The 24,095-nt window shown below is 33.4% G+C and overlaps 1 protein-coding gene across 2 annotated transcripts in view; it reads right to left on the reverse strand.

Moving 5' to 3' along the window:
• The window catches only part of CADM2 (cell adhesion molecule 2), a 368,057-nt gene that overhangs the window by 60,825 nt on the left and 283,137 nt on the right, over positions 1–24,095 (reverse strand). The window contains exon 8 of one of the 2 annotated variants that reach the window (XM_065913660.1): positions 15,998–16,117. The exons of the other annotated variant lie outside the window; for it this stretch is intronic. Within the exon in view, the coding sequence (XP_065769732.1) occupies positions 15,998–16,117 (120 nt within the window). The remainder of the gene's footprint in view (positions 1–15,997; positions 16,118–24,095) is intronic. 2 annotated transcript variants of the gene reach the window in all.

Genomic DNA, 24,095 nt, shown 5'->3' on the forward strand with positions numbered 1-24,095 from the left:
AAAATCTAAATTGTCATTCTATTTGTTTTATCTCTATGAAAACAGGAGTATCTCAAAACAGAAGTGAAACATATATGTATCACCTGCAAGAATTACATATGTATGCTTCTCTACTACCATTTCGTAATTATTTAAATTATGCTTATCCTGTCTATATCTGGTGAGATCACTTGGCTAAGAAGCCTCTTCATTTAATATTCACTTCACCCTTCTCTTCTTTTAGGTTACGTGTTTTTTTCAGTGAAAGGTAGACCTTGTATACTACTTATCATTACTGAATGCTTATTGTAAAATAAAAGTTCAAATAAATATATAAAGAATGAATTCATGAAAAATTATATATTTGTTTTTTTCTAAGGGCTTGATTTCCCTGGATTCATTGATATACTAATTTTCCTATTGATCAAAATAAAGACCAAATCATGGAGTTTGATGATTATTTTTAAAAGTACATGAAAAGCAAAAAACAAAGCTATCAATGAATGGCTTAAGGAGTGTGAAAACATCACCTCCACTCCATTTTAAATTATTATATCACAATTTCAATATTACATAGATGGCTTATATTAAACAAATACTATGGAGGCAAAAGTTTAACTGACTAAATTTAAAAAATATCCCATTAAAAAAAACTAATATATTTTATTTGGGATTTTCTTAGAATATTAATATTTTTTCTTTTCCCAATTAAAAATATTAATGATTGATTCCTGGCCAATGGCAGTTTGAAATAAGGTTTAAAAAAATATAACAGTGATGAGAAAGATATATTTGCAGTACTTTATCATATCTAGACGGTTCTCACATTTATAATTATGACTCCTGGTTTGCAGATTGTGGCTGTATAGTCAAGAAGATGTTAAAATTGATGGTTCTAGCAAATCAAGTTGTAGTTATGCAGATAATACAATGAGCTTTCACTGAGGGTTCATCCTGGAGGCTTAAATCAATTCTTTATTCAGGTAATTATATTTATGTTGTTTTATCTTCTTTGTGTCTCATTGATCAAACTTTGAAAGTTTTTTCCCTTTAGTGTTTGAACACTTAAGCCTTTAGGTGTAATTTCAAAGAACACGTTCATTTTAAAGTCAAATTGCACTGAGAGAAGACGTGACAGCCTAGGCCTTGGATAGACTCTAGAGAGGTCATTTATGGAAGAAAGATAAAACAATTACTGCTCCACTTTGATAATAAAATGAGGCTTTCAGGACTAGGATGGGGTAAAGGAGAGATTAAGAATAGTAGGAATGATCAACAGTGTAAGGACAGGATTTTCAGAAGAAATCCTTTATCTTGTTTTAAGATTTAACTAATACATTGCTAAAACTGGATATTTAGGAAAAGCCAGTAAAATAACTAAACCCAACAATGTTTTGTTCAGATTTAAAAATGAGGTCCCTGTCAGGTTGAGGTAGGGATGTGCAGAAACTAACATATAAAGTGTATTTGCTAAATTTTATGAAGAAGAATTTTATCTCAGAATATGGTGGCACTAATGGTGTAGAACCTGCCTGCCAATGCAAGAGACACGAGACGTGTGCTCAGTCCCAGGGTGGGGAGATTCCCTGAAGAAGGGAATGGTGACCCACTCCAATATTCTTGCCTGGAGAATCCCATGGACAGAGGTGACTGACAGTTGCAGAGATTTGGTCAGGATTGAAGCGGCTGAGCATGTCTGTTATCTGTGTATTCCTAAAAGAATAGTAATAAGAACTCTACACAGGTATAGGTGTTTCAAAAAAATTTGCCCTTTTACATGAAGAAGGTCAAAAAATCAAAAGATGTGGAATTAGAATCATTCACATAGTAAGATAATAATAATAGAAAAGTGATGAAGAAAATGCAAAATGGTTTCACATAAACAATTTTTAATAAATACTAAACATATATATATTTTTTAAATTTCTAGGATAATATTTATAAAATGTAGCAGTTTGTCTCAAGCATCTGAGATAAAGAGCAGTGTTTTCCTTAATTTTGTGTAACAGTTTTGAAACTAATTTATCTGTGATAAACTTGTTTAAAGTAAGAAACATAGAAAAATGTTTTAGAATTACTAGGAAGATAAGAAACAATTGAAATTTAAGCAATCAAGGAGAAGTAAGTCTGCTAAATCTTGAATGTGTTTAGGTAATTTCCCAAACATTTTATAGATTAATTTACTGGAGGAGGTTAAATATATGTTAATCAACTGAATTCATTAATGGGCTGTTTTAAGCTAAGTGGCTTCATTAGGTCAATATATCAAAGATGAATATTAAGTTGTACTAACTATGGTAATAAAATATTTTAACATGAAAATGGTATCACTTGAAATTAACAAGCCCGGATTCTAAAAATGATTAACGGTATATAACTTCAACATAAATTGTAATGATACATCCTCCATATTTAGCAAATCATTCATATTGTAACAATACCAGAAAATCAATACTCAATAACCTTATGAGTAAATAATGTAATCATTTTAGAGATAAGAAAATTGGAACTTAAAGTATAACTCACATACCATGGACCAGGGATCGAGCCTAGATGTTTCTGCTACTGAAGAACATTTAAATGCCTGTTAATATTTTTTTAGAAAGCTAATTATAAATTAAATTACTTTTATTTAAAAAATGTTTCTGATTTGACAACTGATAGGTCAAACTGAATAATAAGGAACTGCAGTGGGACTCTTGTTTTATCTTATTCACTTTAATCACATGGCAAATCCTTAAGTTTTAGATTTTGAAGATGATTTACATGATTAAAAGGATGATCTATCTACCACACATCATAGCCTTCACTTAGCAATTGCCAGTTAATCTCATTGCTATTCACAAATGTGCAGCCATTTTTGTCCTATGCTGTCTAGTTGGTTAATTGGAAGAAAACTGTTAATAAACATTATAAAATCTAACAGTTACTGAGTACTTGCTATGAGTAAAGCACTTTTGAAATACATTAAGTGTATAAACATTTAATTTTAAAAACTACATTATAAGGTTGATGCTATTATAATTTACCATGCTTTTTAGATTAGGAAATGGAGGCAAGGAAGGTCACATACCTGGGACAGCAAAGTGGAAAAAAGAGCCCAGATAATGTGAGTCCAGAAGCCATGGTTTCCATCATTTTTCAATAATCATTTTAATTAAATGAACATGGATGTCAAACCGCAATAGTAAAGAGCATCAGAAAGTTTGTCTAAGTTGTGGATTTTGGCTACAGAGTGATTGTTCATGAGAGACCTGAAATCAGTTGAAGAACTTGAGAATGGACCATATATATTAGTTTTATGGACATTACAGCTAGAACTCAATATTTATTTTACTAATATATCATGATGTTAGAAATTTTACAGATAGGACAATGTTCAGGTATATAAAAGTTTCTGAGAAAATACTGGAGGGAAATTAGTGTGCAAATTGAAGTGATAGGAGTAGAAATGGGCATATGGCTAGAAAACAGTGGCCAAAAGACCAAATACTGAGGTCAGTTCAGTTCAGCTCAGTCGCTCAGTCATGTCCGACTCTTTGCAACCCCATGAACTGCAGCACGCCAGGCCTCCCTGTCCATCACCAACTCCCGGAGTCCACCCAAACCCATGTCCATTGAGTTGGTGATGCCATCCAACCATCTCATCCTCTGTTGCCCACTTCTCCTCTTGCCCTCAGTCTTTCCCATTATCAGGGTCTTTTCCAATGAGTCAGCTCTTCGCATCAGGTGGCCAAAGTATTGGAGTTTCAGCTTCAACATCAGTCCCTTCAATGAACACCCAGGACTGAGCTCCTTTAGGATGGACTGGTTGGATCTCCTTGCAGTCCAAGGGACTCTCAAGAGTCTTCTCCAACACCACAGTTCAAAAGCATCAATTCTTTGGCACTCAGCTTTCTTTATAGTCCAACTCTCACATCCACACATGACCACTGGAAAAACCATAGCCTTGACCAGATGGACCTTTTTTGGCAAAGTAACGTCTCTACTTTTTAATATGCTGTCTAGGTTGGTCATAACTTTCCTTCCACGAGTAAGTGTCTTTTAATTTCATGGCTGCAATCACCATTTGCAGTGACTTTGGAACCCAGAAAAATAAAGTCAGTCACTTTCCACTGTTTCCCCATGTATTTGCCCTGAAGTGATGGGACCAGATGCCATGATCTTAGTTTTCTGAACTAAGGTCAGAGTCTGATAATTCATTTCTAATCTTTAAGCTTTTCAGAACATTCAAACAGAATTAAGTTGGAAGTGAAGAATTAGGTTAAGTAAATTACTGACACTATTTCAAGTGGCAAAGGAATTTTATCTACAGGTTCTCATTTTAAAATACCAGAAATTGTACTGATCCCTGAAATCCTGGTGGAGGACCCAAACTTGAGAAACACCTTAGAATTCACAGTGCCCACTAGGGTAAGAAGAAATGAATTTATTTGCCTGAGATTGCATGTCCAGAGGTCAAGTCAGGGGCACAGAAAAATATTCTGTGCTCAGAAGTTACTTTTACCATCCCACAATGAGTCCAGATGTGGCATATCTTGTTTACCTAGTAATCAATATTGGGTTGTGCACTATTTTCAGTTTTTTGTAAAGAATCATTTCTTTAAAATTATTACTTTAAAAAACCCACATTGATGAATTATCAAGGAAAAATCCTACACTGATATATTACCAAACTGAATAGAAAAATTAGAAATATGAAAATGTGTACTCAGTCATGTCTGACTTTTTGCAACCACATGGGTTATAGCTCCAGACCCAGGGATTGAACTGCATCTCTTGCATCTCCTGCATTGTCAGGAGGATTCTTTATCATTGAGCCACAAGGGAAGCCCAGAAGTATGAATATGAAGTAGTAAAATGAGCCCTTAGAACTTCCTTCTCATTTACATATCATTTTTTTCCAACTTGGAATTAAGATGGAATATATCTGAATTTAAGTTTTTGGAGTAAGAGAAAAAATATATATGTGTATATATATGAAGATTCATTTTTGGTTCCCTAAAGCAGCATTTGGAGATGCAGTGCTCGATTTTCAGTTAACTAACTCTCAAAATTTGGTGATAGAATAACCAGAAATACCAGAAAAATTAGACTGTCATTCTCAGTTCTTTTGAAAAACTATTCTAATATTATACTCTGAACAAAACGTTCTGGCCTGTTGGTGGTAAAATGCCAAGGGACACAAACTATAGTCTGGACTAACGAGTACTGAGTTCAGTTCAGGTTAGGTTAGAGCAAAAACAAGGTGAGTTGTTTTTATTTTACATGTTTCTAACCTACCAACTTAACTAAATAAATAATGCACACATACTTGAAAGACATCAAAGGGAGATACGTAACATTATATATTAAAAACTGTGATTACTCTTTCTAAACTCTTCTCTCAAGAAAATGATTTTCTATTATGAAAAGCTGTTATCTCAGGACAGAAAATTATTTGTCTATGTGACATGAAAATACCTTAAATAGAAAGCTAATAAGACATATCTGTATCAGCTTATTATTATTTTATGGCTAGCTCATTTTTAGAACTTTCTTCTTGCAACTAATGTTTTCAAGGCTCTTAATTCAAACAAAAGAAATAGTCTGCATCCATACACATAGATTTGAGAATATTTCAAATGAGGACTCCCTCGCTACTCACTGAATAAAATGGATACTCTTTACATCAAGATTAAAAATGATTTTCTCTTTTGAAGTAAGTTATTTAAATAATACACACATATCTATTTTTAGATTTCTCTGTGTCTAATAACAAAGTCAACTCTATCAAGCTTCATAATCTGCCCTCTATCATCTAAAGTGTTGCCTCTTTCTAACTTTAGCCTGGACAGGAAAATCACATATTAAAGTGAATTGAGAAGGTGGCTGGTTTTACCACCATTTCTAGCCCCATCACTTGCTTTCTATAATATACTTGTATTGGGCATGCCTATGAGAGAACTCCAAACCTAAAATAAAATTTGACATTTAATCACCCTTAGTGGACAAATTAGATAAATTATTCTAAGCAAATTAGATGATGTTCTAGATATGTTTCCCCTCTTTATGCTATTGGTCCCCAAATCCATCCTCCATTCTTTTTTTTTTTTTCCCTTCAGCTGTGCTCTAGAAATCTGACTTCCCTGCACTGCTCCACTTAAGTTACTTAATCTCGGATATTTCAGAAGGATTCAATTAATGGAAAGTTACTGGAAGGCAGAAGAAGAGAGGAGATCTGAAATTTATCCCTGTGCTGTATCCTTTGACTACCTCGCTTTGCAAATACAGCCCCTTTTCTGGCTCCAGTTCTTCTCTGACCACGACTCTGATCAAGATAACTTGTTCACTTCTTTGGTTTTTCAGGCCCAGGGCTGGTTAACAGCATTTTGCTATTACAAGTTTGATTGTGTTTCTCCTTTATGAGTTCTTTAAATTCTGCCTATGCTTCTGTGAAAGTGTCCTCGTTAAAAACCCTTCAACTACCTTTCAGGACTGCTGTCAGTTCCTGCTGATATCCTGAGTCACACACAATCTAAATGAGTAAAAAATAATAATCTTATAATCAGTATTTAGGAAACATGGCTTCAAGGGAAATAAAACTATTAAGACCATCGTAATTTTCCTAGTTTGACACAGACTATCCTCGAAGAGCGCTGTGCTTCTTTACTACAAAACCTTGGATTTACACATCAAAAATGGTTCAAATGCTTTTAGGAAAAAAAAAAATGTTTCTTAGGGAATCTGATGCAATTCTTCATGTTAATTCAAAGTTCATTTCTCCTTTCCTACTTCAACCTTCACTGATTAGCATTCCTTACTTACTAACAGGTAAAATAAAAGGGCCCCGGGAATATTTGAGTTCATCTCTTTTTCTAAAGTGAAAAATAACTGGGTTTAAATTGGGTATTCCCATTTATTTTATTGAACGCTTTGAACAGAATTCCCTTTACACTAATGTAATTCTTTAAACAGTATTAGTGAAGAAAGTTTAATTTCTGTTCTTACTCATCTCTTAGCATTTATAGTAACTTTATTGACTCTCTTTTAACACTATGAACTCAGATTTTTATGTGAAACTGCTACATTTCATTTGTTTTGACAGGTTTCCTGGCAATAATTTAAACCTGTGCACCTAACTGAGACACTTGCTTTTTCTTAGTCATTTTTCTTAATAGTTTTATAAAGACACTCCTTTAGTTAAGAGTCAGTGTTATCACAACTTCAGCATAAGCAATTCTGATACTAAAATCGTATAAATATTATGTATGTATTTGAGAAGCCGTTTGGAAAAATCTGTCTCCGTGCCCTGAGATCATCTTACATATACTTTGCATCAAGCAGCTTTTAATTTTCTGGCCATAGCTTAATTTAGATGAGTACAGAACACTAATGGGAGATTATTTGAAATCTAAAGAAATAAGAAACCACTTATTTTTGAAGCAAGAGGTGTTTCAAAATATTACAATTATCCCAATACTTAACTGCAATTTCATGAACTTATATTTAATAGATTGTGTTAGACCCTTTTCAGAAATCACGCTTTATGACATTTGTTCTTATTTACTGTCCCGGCAGAAAGTTCCAGCTGAAGTCAAGGTCACCTTGTATCCCAAAGTTGGTATAATTAGTATCAATTCGGTGTTTCTCCAAGCTTACACAGGAGGTTATTAACTGTGTTTCATGTGGAGTGTCAAAGAAGCAAGGGCAATGCCGGCAATCTTTTCAGCTTCAAAGGCACAGCTCATAAATTTAATTCATTGGCTAGTAAGAAAGATACAACCAGTTTAGTTTATTAACGATTTTAAAAATAATTTCAGAGATGTTCTGGAAATACATTTATTCATATATGTAGGCAAAATTTTAAAATAAAAGACAAATTATCCTCCTAATAATAAGTAACTCATTTAGTCTTAATATTTTATGTGATGTGCTTTCTGGAATATAATAATTATGGAAATTTTTAAATTAATATTTATATGCACTTGCATATTATATAAAAATGAAAATGGCACATATTCTACTATGGAACATTTTCTTTCTTAGAAGTTGTTTTGCAGGAAATGTATACATTATTAAATCATATTAAATCTAGATTACCATAAAATCAGTTAAGACACTCCCACAGTCATAGAAGTAGAAACAATAGAACTGCTTATTTAAAAGAAATATAAATTAATGGTACAAAGATTTATGTTTAAATTGATTAAAGCCAAAGAAATAAATAAGTTTAAAATGAAGCTCTTAAAAATGTTTGATATTTTAAATTGCACAATCCACAAGATTGTCCCTGGAAAATAGAATAGAGCATGAGTGTTCTGCTTCCCTTACTAGGTGGTATGGGAAAGAAAATAGGAATATCAGTTTCTTCAAATACTTCCTCACTGACATAAAGAATAAGAAAATATTTAAAGATTTTCAAACTTTGCCAGAGTTCAACTTCACACAAGTCCAAGGCAAATCTTCCATTTAATTACAGAAATGGTTATACATAACAAGGGATTCTTATTCCAAGGAAGAGCTACTAGAATAGAAAGAATAAATTTAGCATCTTGGGCTCTCTTGGAATAACCTAATCTGAAACACTGTTGCTATTCCAATGTGTGGGTCCTTAGCTGACAAAGAGACCAGGACCCCAAGTCATCACTCCCACCCATGTCTGGCCTGTAGTCACTCATAATATGGTACTTGTAGCAAGATTGACAGTGAGCGTTCATCCTGCATATTCTTTCCAGAGTATATACTGTGCTTATTTTTTCCAAGCAAGAAGCATTTTAAATATCTATTTCCATTAAGAACTATGTTTCACATATTTAATTTTGAAACAGAGTCAACTTTATATAATAATTATTGTTTTGTAAAAGACTAGTGGAAATTTAGCTACTTGGTTGGAGAAGGAAATGGCAGCCCACTCCAGTGTTCTTGCCTGGAGAATCCCAGGGACGAGGAGCCTGGCGGGCTGCCATCTATGGGGTCGCAGAGTCCGACAGGATTGAAGCGACTTAGCAGCAGCAGCAGTTTAAATGTGGAACCCTGTCTTTTTGCAGATAAGCAGGTCCCTCTATATGGACCATCTGGAAACTGAACTATTACTTCATTTTTTCCAAGTTTAGAAAAGCCCAACATATTGACACTTAATTTTTAAAAGCTCACAACACCATGCAAATTGTGTTTTATTACCACCAATAAAATCAGAAACATTTTTAATAGCTAAACACTCATAATACAAGCTCATAAACAATTTCTTGATTTGCACACTTAGGGATTTAACTGTGTCAAGATGATATATTTTACCATTGCAAATGCTCTATTTGAATGCATTTATTCTGACAAATCAGAGCTTTAATGATTTTACTCCACTCATTCTTTCTCAGTGCTAGCATTCTATTTTCTTTTATTCTGAAAAATGTTTCTTTATCTCTTTGTATTCTACTTTTAAAGTATCTATGCCAAAAGAGGGAGGAGGGCTCACATTAATGAAACCAAATAAAACAAAATATAGATTAGATTTTTTGACATAAAAGAAATAAACTTTAGAAGCACAAGTCAGATCATTATTGCTTTTTAACCTGATTTAATTAAATAGATGATTCAGACAGTAGTTTGATGTGCTCAGGTATGCATTTTGTGTTTATTTTATGTTAGCATATTTTATTTTGAAACCGGAGAAATGAAACAATTGAAGTAACGGAATCTGCATACAAAACTATTATGTCACAAACAACATTGTAGGCAATTAGAGTTCATTAAAAATGCCCACATTAAATATGAGTTGAGTATTATAATTCATCTCAATTTCTCTATGCTGGCACAAAGTAAATACTTCAGCAATTTATTTTCATTGAATACAGCTTAGCTTCGTGCATATGATTTTTTTTCCACAAGTCACTAAGATTGCTTCAAGAAATCTTTAGAGAAGGGAGATCTTTCAATTGGTAATATTTGGGGATTACACTTAATAGGATTATACTTAATGGCCAAATATGTTCCTAGATTTATAAACAGTTAAGTAGTCAATTTTTGTATGATTTTTAAATTACAAGGGCAGCATATGGGCTAAAAATTATGGGCCTTTAATTCTAGAGTGGAGATATAATCACTGCAGATGTATGCAAAAATTCATTCAATTCTACCTGAATAATCTAAAATATTTTACTTAATATTACATTTTCAGCCATAAATAAATTAATGTGTAATTTGATTGTGAAGAATTTATATTAAATTGTGTTGTGTGCTTAATTTCAGTCATGTCCGACCTTTCTCAATCCCATGGACTGTAATCCACCAGGCTTCTCTTGCCATTGGATGTCCCAGGCAAGACTACTGGAGTGGGTTGCCATGCCCTTCTCCAGGAGTTCTTCCCAACCCAGGGATCAAACCCAGGTCCCCCACATTGCAGGCAGATTCTTTACCTTCTGAGCCACCAGAGAAACCCTATATTAAGTTAATGCTTGAAATTGAGCTTTTGATCGCAGAGACATACAGTTCAAAAGAAATCCATCTTGAGTAAATGTATTGTCAGCCTAGCAAAACAACCAAGTAAGAACTAGGCTGCCCCACATGTAAACTTCTTATTTTCAGAAATCCCTGGGTAACCCAGACAACTGATCACATTGAGAAACTGGCTCTCCCTTCCTATGCCTAATTCCCATTCTTACAATTCAAATTTAGCAGTAATGATGCAAGCCCACAAAACTCTAGACACCCAACCTTTGAACTCTAATAAAGCCAGAGACCAAGTCTGTGTACTGTCTCTGTCTTTCTGTGACTTCTCTAGGTGGTCCTTCAGAATCTGTGAGTAGTAATTTTGTTCCTCAACATTCCCTGTTGTTTTTTTGCTGAAGTGCATCCAATGACCATATTAAGAACAAGGGCTGGTCCAACCATACTGGCCTCAGTGGAGGAAATGTCTGTAGGTGCTCCTAAAAGCAATAGGAGCTGAGGCAACTGCCTCAAGGAGTCATAGCCAAAAGCATCACTATCAATAGGCTGGGACCAAAACCATAACTCATCTCTAAATTTTTTGATATTGGTCATATTTTTCTGGTTATAGATAATTTGATAATAATTGATTTGGTAAATTTAAAAAATATATTTCTTAAGAAAAAGTTTGCAGTGCCATTCTGAAGTAAGGTTCCACTCCAATTACCTCATTATAGTCAATAAATTGGTTGTGATTATAAGCAAAATGGTACAGTTTTATTAACAAAAAATTATTTTTCCATTTTAAAGTCTGATTTAAAATAAATCAATACTTGAACCAATAATTCATTTGGATTTTTATATGGATTGTATAAACGATGTCATCATCACTTTTAGGATTTTTTTTTTCCTATCTGAAACATTGAAATGCATGAAGTATTTGAACAGGACAGGGAGTATATTAGATATTTTATACCTTTTCTCCTTATATATCATTTCATTTCTGCACCTGTAATTTACTTACAGTCTTACAGAGGCAGAAACAGGTAATAAGTAGGCATTTAGGAGTTTTTCTGTCTTGGTAAGCACAAAGGCTTCAATGGTGAATTCTACTTTTAAAAATCATGATAAATAGACATAATCACTATTTATCTCACTATGTCTCATAGATTATTTCCTGAATTTTCAATATCTTTATATCATGATCTGTAAATGAGGGTGCTGTTAAAGATTCTTAGATTATGAGATAGTTTATATAAAACTGAAAATGTACAATATGATAAAAAATTTTAGGGCTTCCCTGGTGGCTCAGTAGTGAAGATTCTGACTGCTAATGCAGGAGATACAGGTCCCATCCCTGATCCAGGAAGATCCAGCAGGTTGTGGAGAGCCAAATCCATGTGTCACAACTACTGAGCCTGTGCTCTATAACCTGGGAATTGCAACTACTGAGTCCACTGCAACTAAAGAAGTTCACATGCCCTAGAGTCCATGCTCTGCAACAAGAGAGGCCACTGCAATAAAAAGCCCTTGCCCTGCAACTAAAATGTAGGCCCTGCTTACTGGAGCTAGAAATAGCCTGCATGGCAATGAAGACCCAGCACAGATGAAACTAAGTGAGTAAATAAAGAAATTATTTAAAAAAATTAAAAATGCTTTCAAAGTAAGCATACCGTGCAAAAATAATATTAATTCTAGAAATCACATCAAGTCATTTGGAAGCATTTTATAAATGATCATATTTAACTCATCAAAGTTTATCTCATTAAAAATTTATTAAAGTGATAAGAAAACCCCAAATTCATAAAAAAGTATATATGGATAGATGGATGGGTAGATAGATACAGATACAGAAATATAGGTATATATCTTCTAAATTAGTTGATAGGATTAATCAGGCCACTAGCTTTAAAAAGCTGCAACTTCTGTAAGCAGAAAATGTGCTATAGCAATGATATTTTATAATGAAAAATGTTTGAGAGATCTATAAAATGTTCAGATTTTAGATATATGATATAAATCAAGAATACTATGAATTTCATAGACAATTTATTAATTGTTATATTCAAGGGTAGGTAAGTTCCATATGTTCTAATGCCATTTTATTATTTAATTTTTGACATAATTAAAAGTAGGCTTGAAATTAAAATGCAACCGGTGCACTAACACCAAATAATTTTGTCAAAACTAGATTATAGCAAAAATATACAATTTCATTAATTGTATGATGCAAACGTGAATATATTCACTCTACTTAAAAGAACTAAGCAATAATTGTCATACATTGAGTGCTGATTATGTTGCCAGATTTCTAATATTATCCAGTCCTCAAGACAATCAGAGAATTGAGTGTTTCTCATTTTTCTGATGAAAATGCAGGTGCTAAGTTTGGTTCAACAAAGACTGTGTAAACAGTAAGACCAAAGACTGTGTAAACAGAAGAACTACAGCTCACACCTGAAGATGTCTCCTGGACTCACTTATTCTCTGCCTTTCCCACTTCTGGCAAAGTTTGCTCCTTTCTCTGTCTTTTAGCGCACTTATTCGTAACAAAATACTGCTAATTGCCAGCTTTCTTCCCTATGGTTGAAGCCCTTCTTCCTGCGCACAACGGTGCATTTCATGTCCAAACTGAAGAGATGTGCAGATTCTCAAGGTCATAACTGGCAATTTGAGTAGCTTGTTTTGTTCTATTTTATCTTGATTTTTAATCCAGTTGCAGCTATGATTCTTCATTTTTAAACCAGATGTTAACCTAGAGAAGAAAACTCAACAATGGCAGGGGTAGTGAAAGAGTAGAAATGGAGATATGAATGGTGACTTATTTGTGGCAATTTATTAAATATGTATGTACAGATAGAGATAAATGTTATATTTATGAAATCTGAAGAAATGATATTTAAAGCTAATAAAATTAAATATAGTTAGTTCACTTAAGATTACTGAATGAGAGACAGGGATGAAGCAGATAAACTTAAAAATAAATTGACAAGCTGAAAATATTTAGTCCTTAGCTTTTCTTGGACAACATATTTTTATTATATCTTTTAAATGATAATTTTATAACATCTTTGGCCATTTTATAAATAAATGAGTTCCACTAAAATATAATTGCATCTGAAAGCTCTAATTTAGTAGGTAATGCATGGCTAATTGAATATCATATAACTTATAAGTGGCAGAGTACAAAAATCATAAAATATTTATATATTGACAAAATGCCCAACTCCCTCAAATATGGACTAGAACATTAATCATGCAAGTGAGCTTAGTGACTTTCTTCAGTTCCCAGTTGCTTGTTGAAGTTAGCAAGGTAAAATAGGCGTTATACTAACATTTGATGTCCGTGTTACTATTTTTTCTGTATAAAATAGTTGCTATGAATTGCTTAACACATAAAAAGTTTTCTTTTCACATATCTTGATGCCATTTGAAAAATGATATGCTTCAACTGTTGAGTAAAGAAAGAGGGAATGGTGTGTGTGTGTGTGTGTGTGTGTGTGTGTGTGTGTCTTCTTTGAGGTTTATTTATTCATGTGATTCTTTGAAGGAAAAATATCTTTTTTTATTATTTTTGAATTCCATAGTGTAAAGTTTACAAAACATCTTAGGAAACCTTTAAAAAAGGAATTTACTTGAAAAAGCAGAAAACTGATTTCATTTTAGCAGGCTGATTAAAATGGAACCAGTGAGATTCACTTAAGAAGCATGTGAATAAATATAAAAAATTTTTGTTAAGCACTTCACTTTGAAATAAAATATTTTTTCTTATTTTAGTCTAATGTATATATACTCACAAAAAATATGAATGCTTTAACTAATTAAGCCCGGGCACTGATTATTTGGGGAAAATGCATTAATTTGCTAGTGTTTTTGGATACAATATGCTTAATATGCATAATTTCAAGCCCTGACATAGTGCTGTTTATATAATATATATAACAGGTATTTGATAAATACATATTGAAGAAGAAATTAATTAGGCTTTTTTTGTTATAAGTAGGTCTTTTTTAAAAAATTAAACCAACATATCATTTTCCATCAAAGTGATTTCTTTGTACACTTAGAACTTAACATTACCATAGAGATTTTGTGGGAAAGCAATAGCTACATTTCATCTGAATTACTGTTTGTAAAAATCTTTAAAAAAACAATAAGTAAAGCAAAGTAGAACATTTGATATTTTACATTCTATATATTATCATAAAGTTTTTTTCTTCATTTTTATTCTTTTTCCACCCATTTCATACACACTGTTATAAGAATGACCTTTAAACCGTTCTACTTTTAGATTTAAATCAAATAGAGTTTTTTTTTAATAATACTAGGTATTTTTAATGATTTTTATTGTTATCACCATCAAGTTTTAGCTATCAATCTTGTACCCTGCATAACAGAACTTAATTATTAAAAATGAACACTTACCAGATACTAAAATATTTTTCTGGAACAAGAGAAAAATTACTACAAACACGAAGTAAAAGCTAGCAGCAACTCAACATAATACTGAGAAGTAATAAAAATTCTAAGAAAGATAAGAAGTCTAAATTGAATAGTCTTTACAAGTGAAGGAAAACAATGTTAAGTGTATCCCTGATGAAACTTTAGATACATATTTTTGTAAAGTCCTTATGAGCTCAAATTAAATTGCTACATTTAACACATATTAGTATAGCCAACATGACATAAAACATGTATAAGCATGTAAAAGAGTAAATGACAGACTTAAATAGGACACATTGTCTCTGAACACAGAAATAAAGTTTAAAATGTGTATTTCTATAATGTGCGCAAAAATCTCAAAAAACTTTTCATTTCTTCATTATCTAACAACCATTTAACTACTCAGAAATGTTTTTTTTATATTTTTGAACCATGACATAATGATTTTTTTTTTTTTTTTTGCCCTTAAGAATTGCTTCAATATATTTTTGGTTGCTGTGCTTCATAAAAACAACTTATTAGTAATCAGACACCAGAAATTATTCCTAGAGCCAACCATCAATTTCTGTCATCCTGGATAAGCCTAGAACATTTGCTTCTGGAACACTCTCTAAGTACAAGAAGTAGCTCCACTCAGAAAATCACTTTAGGATGATATATTAAATATTTACCTAAAAGTTCTATGTGGTAAATATCTTATCATTATAAGCATGACCTCTGTCATGCTAACTTTAGAACAAACTCAACACTGCAGCCATTTTAATCTAGTTGCAGCGAAATAAAAAATCATTAACACTAAAGTAGGGTCATTAGAAAGCAAAAACTACCTCTGCATTTTTGAACATCTTATTCCTTTGCTTGTTTCTATCAGGTAAGGTAAAAAAAAAAAGTCTCCCATGTTCACATTTTAATATATCAGTGCTTCAGAGCACTAAATCTTTTTTACCTATATTCTGGACATTTTCATGAATCATATGACACTAAGAAAAATTAAAATATAACATCTTGTCTCTTATTACAATAACCCTAACTGACAGTAACTGACTTGATTTAATTTTTCCGTATATTTAAGTAAAATCAGATCTCAATTCTTCTACTCTTTAGAAAAAGTAAGCCCTATAAAGTTCTATTTAGCGTGTTTTCTAGGCCATAACAAAGAAGCATACTGTACCTCTCACGCTGCTGGTTGTTGCAGGTGTGGTTGGGCAGGTTGTTATGGTTACAGTGGTTGGGACTGTTGCAGTGGTAAGGGAGGGGATGATAGTAGTGGGAAGCAAAGTGTTGGGAACATCTGGTGAGTGGAAAAAAACAAAATATAAAACAAAATCATATCATGCAAACAAAACAGAAACATAAATGATTCAAATTATAAATACACATATCTTATTTAGGTTTGAATTGAACAGGCTTAAACAGATTATCTGGTACAAAGCTCCTTGTACCACGCAGTTCTTGTCATTTTTTTTTGTTCACTTATTTTTCATGCTCTTACACAAAGCAAAAACCTGGAGCAATGTTTGAGAATAAGCAGACAGCTTGCAATATTTTGAGTGAAATTTAAAATGACAAGAATTCATTTGTTCATTGAGTCATTTAAAATGTTTGACATGCAGTAGCAAAATACAGATAGGTAAAACAAAAATTGACATGCCTTGTCAAAGAAGTAAACAAAGAAACAACACAACAGAAAATATACACAAATAACACCACCATATAAGATTAAAGAAACGTTAACGATGGATGAGTATATGCATGTTAAATACTTTTTGATATTTTTAGGCAAACAATGATAGGAAATAGGGTGAAAGCAATCTTTAGATACAAACAGAAACAAAGCCAATTGTTATTATTATTATTATTACTATTATTTTGCTTCTTTTCTCACAAATGGTGTTAATGTACAGCTTAGAATCTTGCAATTCTTACCCTGATTAGCTGGCAATGCCTTCTAACAATTTTTCAGTACATAGAAGTCTTTAACAAGTATTGGGTCAACTAGCATGGAACTCAATATCTGAAATGTTTATGATTCATATTATTTGGCATACCTAGGAGAAGTTATTGAACATAGATTTGAACCATAATATTCAACGTCTAGTCCATAAATAGTCAAAGCTGGCAAAAGTTGACAGTAGATTCAAGTACAGAGGACATAATAGACTGAAAAATAGTTGAGAGTTTAACAAGATTTTCCTCCCTTTCACTCAAAAGCAGCTGAAACTTGGAAAAGCAACATAAACACTGAAACAAAATAGCCAGTGTCAAGCAATGAGAATTTCATTAAGATCCTGAGAGTCAACTCTTGTCTCGGGTGTATAGGCATATAATTTACACAGTGAGGAAATGAGAAACAGTTCACAAATTACCTGTTGTTACTGTGCTGGAATTTGGTTTCACATGTTTGTTACACAGCCCCTATATATTCAGAGCATTTGATAGATTATTTTGCTATTTAAAGGCTTCCTGTCATTCCCTCAGTTAAAGTCTGTGAGTCACACTAAAATTTTTCTAGTTCCTTACTTTTGATAAATAGCCCTACTCAATCCTCAGACTTTAACCTGCTGAATTGTCTAAGCTGGAGACATCAGAAAACAGCATGAGATCATTCTCTTATCTTTGGTATTGATGTTTACACCTGTTTTTCAACAGGGAAAATACTTCCTGGCTAGTCAAATTAAGAAAATAACCTTCTGAAAATCCAATGGTGCTACATTAGTCACTAGAGAAAATGGTATTACCTGGGGTGCAATTAACATGATCATGAAGTAGAATTGACTTTAACAACATTATAAATGAATAAATACTATGTATACATGCATGCTCATCTCTTGTTTAATAATTTGTTATACCTTCTTATTTTCATTATAAGCCTTCCTAAATAGTGTAGGCATGCTGGAGATAAATGAAAGACATTTTCTAAATTAAAAAAAAAAGAGTAATTTGAATTTTTACAAATATTCAAATTAGAAATTAATAGAATTTTTGTCAGTTAGCAAAATCATTTGCTTATTAGGATCTCCAAATATATGTACTTAATTAGTGGAAAGGGAAATATCTTCCAGGGCTATCAAATATAAGAATATACAATAATATTAGTCCCTAAAAACTCAGTGGAAAGAACTTGATATTACCAAACTATCACAGATTATAAAATATTAGATTATTTGCTATTAGACACTGGATTAGAAGAAAATTTCATTGACTCTGGAAAAAGTTTTTCAAAATCATCTGTATCATTTGATTCTCAGATGCAAATAACAGGATTTGGTGTTTTTATTTGTTTAGCAAAAAATCTCACATTGTTTAGATTTCTTTACCTTATTGTGTATCAACAAAGATGGGCAATAACTAACTCTGATTTGCTTTGGAGACAATCTACATATTTTCATGAACATTCTTCTATAAACCAAGCTATATTCTTTTTTCCATGTGAAGATGCATGATATATAGGGGCTTCCACCCCCATGTTAATATTCAAAAAATATAAAAACAGTGGGTAGTTTTCATAATTGCTAATTTACTTTAAGAGACCTGTCCTAGAGTCTTTTACAATGTCCCCCACTAGTCATTATTGACTCACAATCTGGCTCTTGCTTATCTGATCATCATCATTTTCTCTCATCTTCTCCCCTTGACTTCATATGCCCCTAAAAAGAAAGTGGCTGAAAGCACTTGATGGGAAGCACCTTGACTGATATGACAGCTGGGTCAAGAAAATGACTTGTCAAATAACAAATCGCTCCCAGACACTCTTACATATTTTTAATCACTAGTAACATTATTTCAGCTTACAGGTTTGGAAACATTTTTGTTTTTGAAAAAAAAAAAACAAAAACAAAAAAACAAAAAACTGAGGGATTCTTTATTCTATTCTTTCTTCTCACCACACTGTTCATTCAATTATTTCAACTTTATTGTGAAATAGCAAATATTTAATCTTAATATTCAATGCCAGGAGAGTAATCAGAATCAATTACAACTCAACCATGTAAGATTAGCTGGAATTAGTTGGAATTCTCAGAAAGACCAAGAGAATAGAGTGATATTTCTTGTACCTAAACTCTATTGCTATGATTTTACTCAGTTTCACCACTTGGCAATGAAGCTTTGAATGGATGAATTCTGCCTGCTTTTTTGTTGGTACATAGCACAATTTAGAAGGTCAATAAAAATTTACTAAATAAATTTGTTCATAGCATTATAAGCATATAATATATTTTAGGGGATATAGAAAAGTCAATTTTTTGACTAGTTGATATAAAACTAAAATATTTCATTACCCAAAGAAAGGCAATGCCAAAGAACGATCCAACTACTGCACAACTGCACTCATCTCACATGCTAGTAAAGTGATGCTTAAAATTCTCCAAGCCAGGCTTCAGCAATACGTGAACCGTGAACTTCCAGATATTCAAGCTTGTTTTAGAAAAGGCAGAGGAACCAGAGATCAAATTGCCAACATCTGCTGGATCATCAAAAAAGCAAGAGAGTTCCAGAAAAACATCTATTTCTGCTTTATTGGCTATGCCAAAGGCTTTGACTGTGTGGATCACAATAAACTGTGGAAAATTCTGAAAGAGATGGGAATACCAGACCACCTGACCTGCCTCTTGAGAAACCTGTATGCAGGTCAGGAAGCAACAGTTAGAACTGGTCATGGAACAACAAACTGGTTCCAAATAGGAAAAAGAGTACATCAAGGCTGTATATTGTCACTCTGCTTATTTAACTTATATGCAGAGTACATCATGAAAAACGCTGGCCTGGAAGAAGCACAAGCTGGAATCAAGATTGCTGGGAGAAATATCAGTAACCTCAGATGTGTAGAAAAAACCACCCTTATTGCAGAAAGTGAAGAAGAACTAAGGAGCCTCTTGAGGAAAGTGAAAGAGGAAAGTGAAAAAATTGACTTAAAGCTCAACATTCAGAAAACTAAGATCATGGCATCCAGTCCCATCACTTCATGACAAATAGATGGGGAAACAGTGGAAACAGTGGCTGACTTTGTTTTTCTGGGCTCCAAAATCACTACAGATGATGATTGCAGACATGAAATTAAAAGATGCTTACTCCTTGGAAGGAAAGTTATGACCAACCTAGACAGCATATTGAAAAACAGAGACATTACTTGGCCAACAAAGGTCCGTCTAGTCAAGGCTATGGTTTTTCCAGTAGTCATGTATGGATGTGAGAGTTGGACTATAAAGAAAGCTGAGTGCAGAAGAATTGATGCTTTTGAACTGTGGTGTTGGAGAAGACACTTGAGAGTCCCTTGGACTGCAAGGAGATCCAACCAGTCCATCCTAAAGGAGATCAGTCCTGGGTGTTCACTGGAAGGACTGATATTGAAGCTGAAACTCCAATACTTTGGCCACCTGATACAAAGAGCTGACTCATTTTAAAAGACCCTGATGCTGGGAAGGATTGAGGGCAGGAGGAGAAGGGGACGACAGAGGATGAGATGGCTGGATGGCATCACCGACTCAATGGAGATGGGTTTGTGTGGACTCCGGGAGTTGGTGATGGACAGAAAGGCCTGGTGTGCTGCGGTTCATGGGGTCACAAATGGTCAGACACGACTGAGTGACTGAACTGAACTAAGTTCATTGCTACTGATCACAAAAAGTTCTCTGTCCTTACTACATACAGAAACTTGTTATTTCCTGAAGCATATATTTTCAAGACTACAACCTGAAACTCCTTTCAGTAAATACCCTTGCTAACAAAATGAGGACTTCCCTGGTGACTCAGTGGTAAAGAATCCACCTGCCAATGCAGGAGATGCAGGTTTGATTCCTGGGTCCAAAAGATCCCCTGGAGAAGAAAATGGCAATCCACTCCACAGCTCTCCCCTGGAAAATTCCACAGAGGTGCCTGGTGAGTTATAGTCCATGGGGCTGCAAAGAGTCTGACAAGACTTAGTGACTAAGCAACCACAACAATAAACACAAAACAGACTGAGTCTTTGTCTACATATTCTGCTACTCTGAAAGCTGTGTGAGCCTGACCTGAGATTCTTGCACTCCACATCTCCTTGGGAACTCCCTCCATTTTCACCTGATTTGAGACTTTCCAAGAAAGGGTGAAAGCCTAGGAAAGACCACTGAGTAACTCATTGTGATCAGCGGTAAATGATCACAGCAAAATTGTGAGTTATCTGTTTCTATCCCCACTTAATGGGTGAGAAGATTTTGAGATAGTTTCCTTGCCTTGAAAATTACACATACACATGCCATATTATAGAGATAATTTTCTTAAATATATAAGTATATTGGAGAGACAAATTTCTCTAACATTTCCATCTCAAGATGATTTATTTTACCTACCTGACTGTAACTCTTGTCAAAGCAGAAATTAGTGAAATTCTGAGCTGTCTTACTAAGTCCAAACATCTGCCTCTCTAGTTTTTACCCCTACAAGTGAGCACCAACATGTGGCATCATTCAGCAATTATTTTAAAGGTTTTGGCCTTTTATTTAAACATTGATAATGAGAGTGAAGCTATATTTCCTTAAGGAAATACAAAATTGGAAACACAAGTAATAGTCATTTACCTTATTTTTGAGGTATCTAGAATCTTGTATGTGTTAAAGCCATTATGCTATTAACATAAAGCATACTCAATCAAATATAGCACAGGATATAAAAAGCAGATCATTGCCTCCTTTTTTACAACACATTCATTTCTTCTCTCTCCTTGTTGAATAAAATACAATGTGTAGAATAAAAATACACTGATTCATATGCAGAAGAATTAAAAATGTGCACATATACAATAAAAGTAACTTAATCCTGGTTCAACATCAATTTATTAATTCTGTTCATAAAGCCACATAATCTGCAGTCATATTAATATTATAAGTAATCTACTAAATATGACATCAATTTAGAAGATTTTGCCTTACATGTTCACATCCTATGATTAAAGGGTACTTAAATGGATACAAAAATAGCTATAAATGAAAAACAAAAAAAATCAATAGTATATAATTTGTGGATATTAACATTAAGAAATGGCAGCTATCTAATAGATCAACCAATTAACTAAATGATATTTCATCTCTGTTTTCTACAATATAAAGACTGGTTCAAATTTTTCATTGTCATTTTCCTTGGAGAGCATGTTAATCTAATTAAATACTGTTGAATTTGCCTGAAAAAAAATAGTGGCTAAGTTAAGAAGTTCAGCATTTATAATTTACAAATTTACTGTATTATATAATATATTTTCTAGATATTAACATATAAATGATGAAGCTAACAACTGATAAAAAATGTAGTGTATGTAAAAAGGTATTTTTAGAAATGAACAAAGTGAAAATAATTAAGATTTTGCTTATTTTAGATCTGATCAGAGAAATTAGTATATAGGTAAAATTTAAAACCAAAAAGAGAAATTTCAATAAAGTTCTTCAAAATCATAAATAACAAAACATCTTCTAGCTAGTAAGAAATTTGAATGTGAAACAACAGTATCTTCAAGTTGTTAAAAATTGTTATCACAATATATACAAATGTGTAACACCAATTTCTCTAAAATTGTGATTATGTGTTTAAATCCTTTCCTAGCAGATTAAATTTTAGGGAGCTACTCATTTACTATATACTGCTGCTGCTGCTGCTGCTAAGTCGCTTCAGTTGTGTCTGACTCTGTGCGACCCCATAGACGGCAGCCCACCAGGTTCCCCCGTCCCTGGGATTCTCCAGGCAAGAACACTGGAGTGGGTTGCCATTCCCTTCTCCAGTGCATGAAAGTGTAAAGTGAAGGTGAAGTCGTTCAGTAGTGTCTGACTCTTGGCGACCCCATGGACTGCAGCCTACTAGGCTCCTCCGTCCATGAGATTCTCCAGGCAAGAGTACTGGAGTGTGTTGCCATTGCCTTCTCCTACTATATACTAACATGGGTAAAACTTGCTAAAATAGTTTTGTGGTTTAAATAAGATATTTAAATGAATTCATAGAGATCCAAGATTCATTATTTATTATTTATTAATAAAATGTTATTGTTTTAGAAAACTATAGTAGCCATAATAAACTCAGGGATTTCCTTTAAAGAAAAAATTTGAGAATTTGTATTGATGGGGAGCTGAGAAAAATAAAGGTCCAACCTATAGTTTTACCTACACATAAGAGGTAAGTTAAAATAAATTACAATTTTCATCTTACTTGTAACATATATAAAGTGTTACCCTAACATATTAGGAAAATTCAGGAATATTTCAGTAATGTCAGATAAAACCCCAAATCTAGTCAATTGTGCAATTGTATATTATGAAGACAAAATCTGAGTAGGCTGCAAAAGTTATTCATGTGAGTGAATGTTGAGTACAAATTAATGCAGTATAAATACTGTGGGTTACTTCTATAAGAACCTATTCACTTGCAGAAACACAATTTCTACTCATACAACAAAGCTATTGAATCAGGAAAGCAAAATCTGTGTTCCCAGGGACCATGGCTAAACTTTGCTATCACAGTTCATCGGTCCATCGTGTCTCCTGCTTAACCTCTGTGACTCTCATCTGAGCTCCAAACTATACCCACTTGAGTTGCCTCACTGTTCAAGTTTTCTGGAACAACAGGGGCTAGAAGTCTTCAGCGCATGTATGCCTGGCTTCTTTTCTTTATTTCTTATAATGCCAGTTAGCTTAAACAGAAAAGCCAAAGACTGGAACACAAGACATCTTCCCTGACACAAGTGACTTCCCCAAGTTTTAGACTCAGCTCTTTCTGTTCTATTTGTTGCATGTTTTCGGAGTTACATTCTGTTTCACATTAGTTTTCTCTTTCGTGTTTAATTCCTTCCCTCAAGCACTTTCAAGCACTTGACATTCACCTCTACACATGCTTATTTTCCATATTACCATGACACATATATTTATGGACCTATGTTTCTAATAAACTGTAAGCTCAATCTTTAGAAATCATCATGTTCTTTCTTTTAAAAAAATATAACTTTGCCTTGGTACAAATTTACTCTGATCCAACCCATCGGTATCACCCAGTCTCATCTTAAAGTAGCCTCCCCTTTTTTGATGTGCCTAGTAAAATGCTACCCTGAACTTTCAGCCTTATTCCTACTTGCTCTGTAAAGACTTCCTTGATCAACTAAACTCCAACTGATTTCCTTTTTCTGAACACTTTTCATGCTTTCTGAGTTTATCTAGTGTTCCTGCATTTTGTTACCTATACCCCTCTACCATAAAATTAAGGGCTTCCCTGTGGCTCAAATGGTGAAGAATCTGCCTGCAATGAGGGAGACCTGGGTT

Source organism: Muntiacus reevesi, chromosome 21 (genome assembly GCF_963930625.1).
Source record: "Muntiacus reevesi chromosome 21, mMunRee1.1, whole genome shotgun sequence".
NCBI classification, from domain to species: Eukaryota; Metazoa; Chordata; class Mammalia; order Artiodactyla; family Cervidae; genus Muntiacus; species Muntiacus reevesi.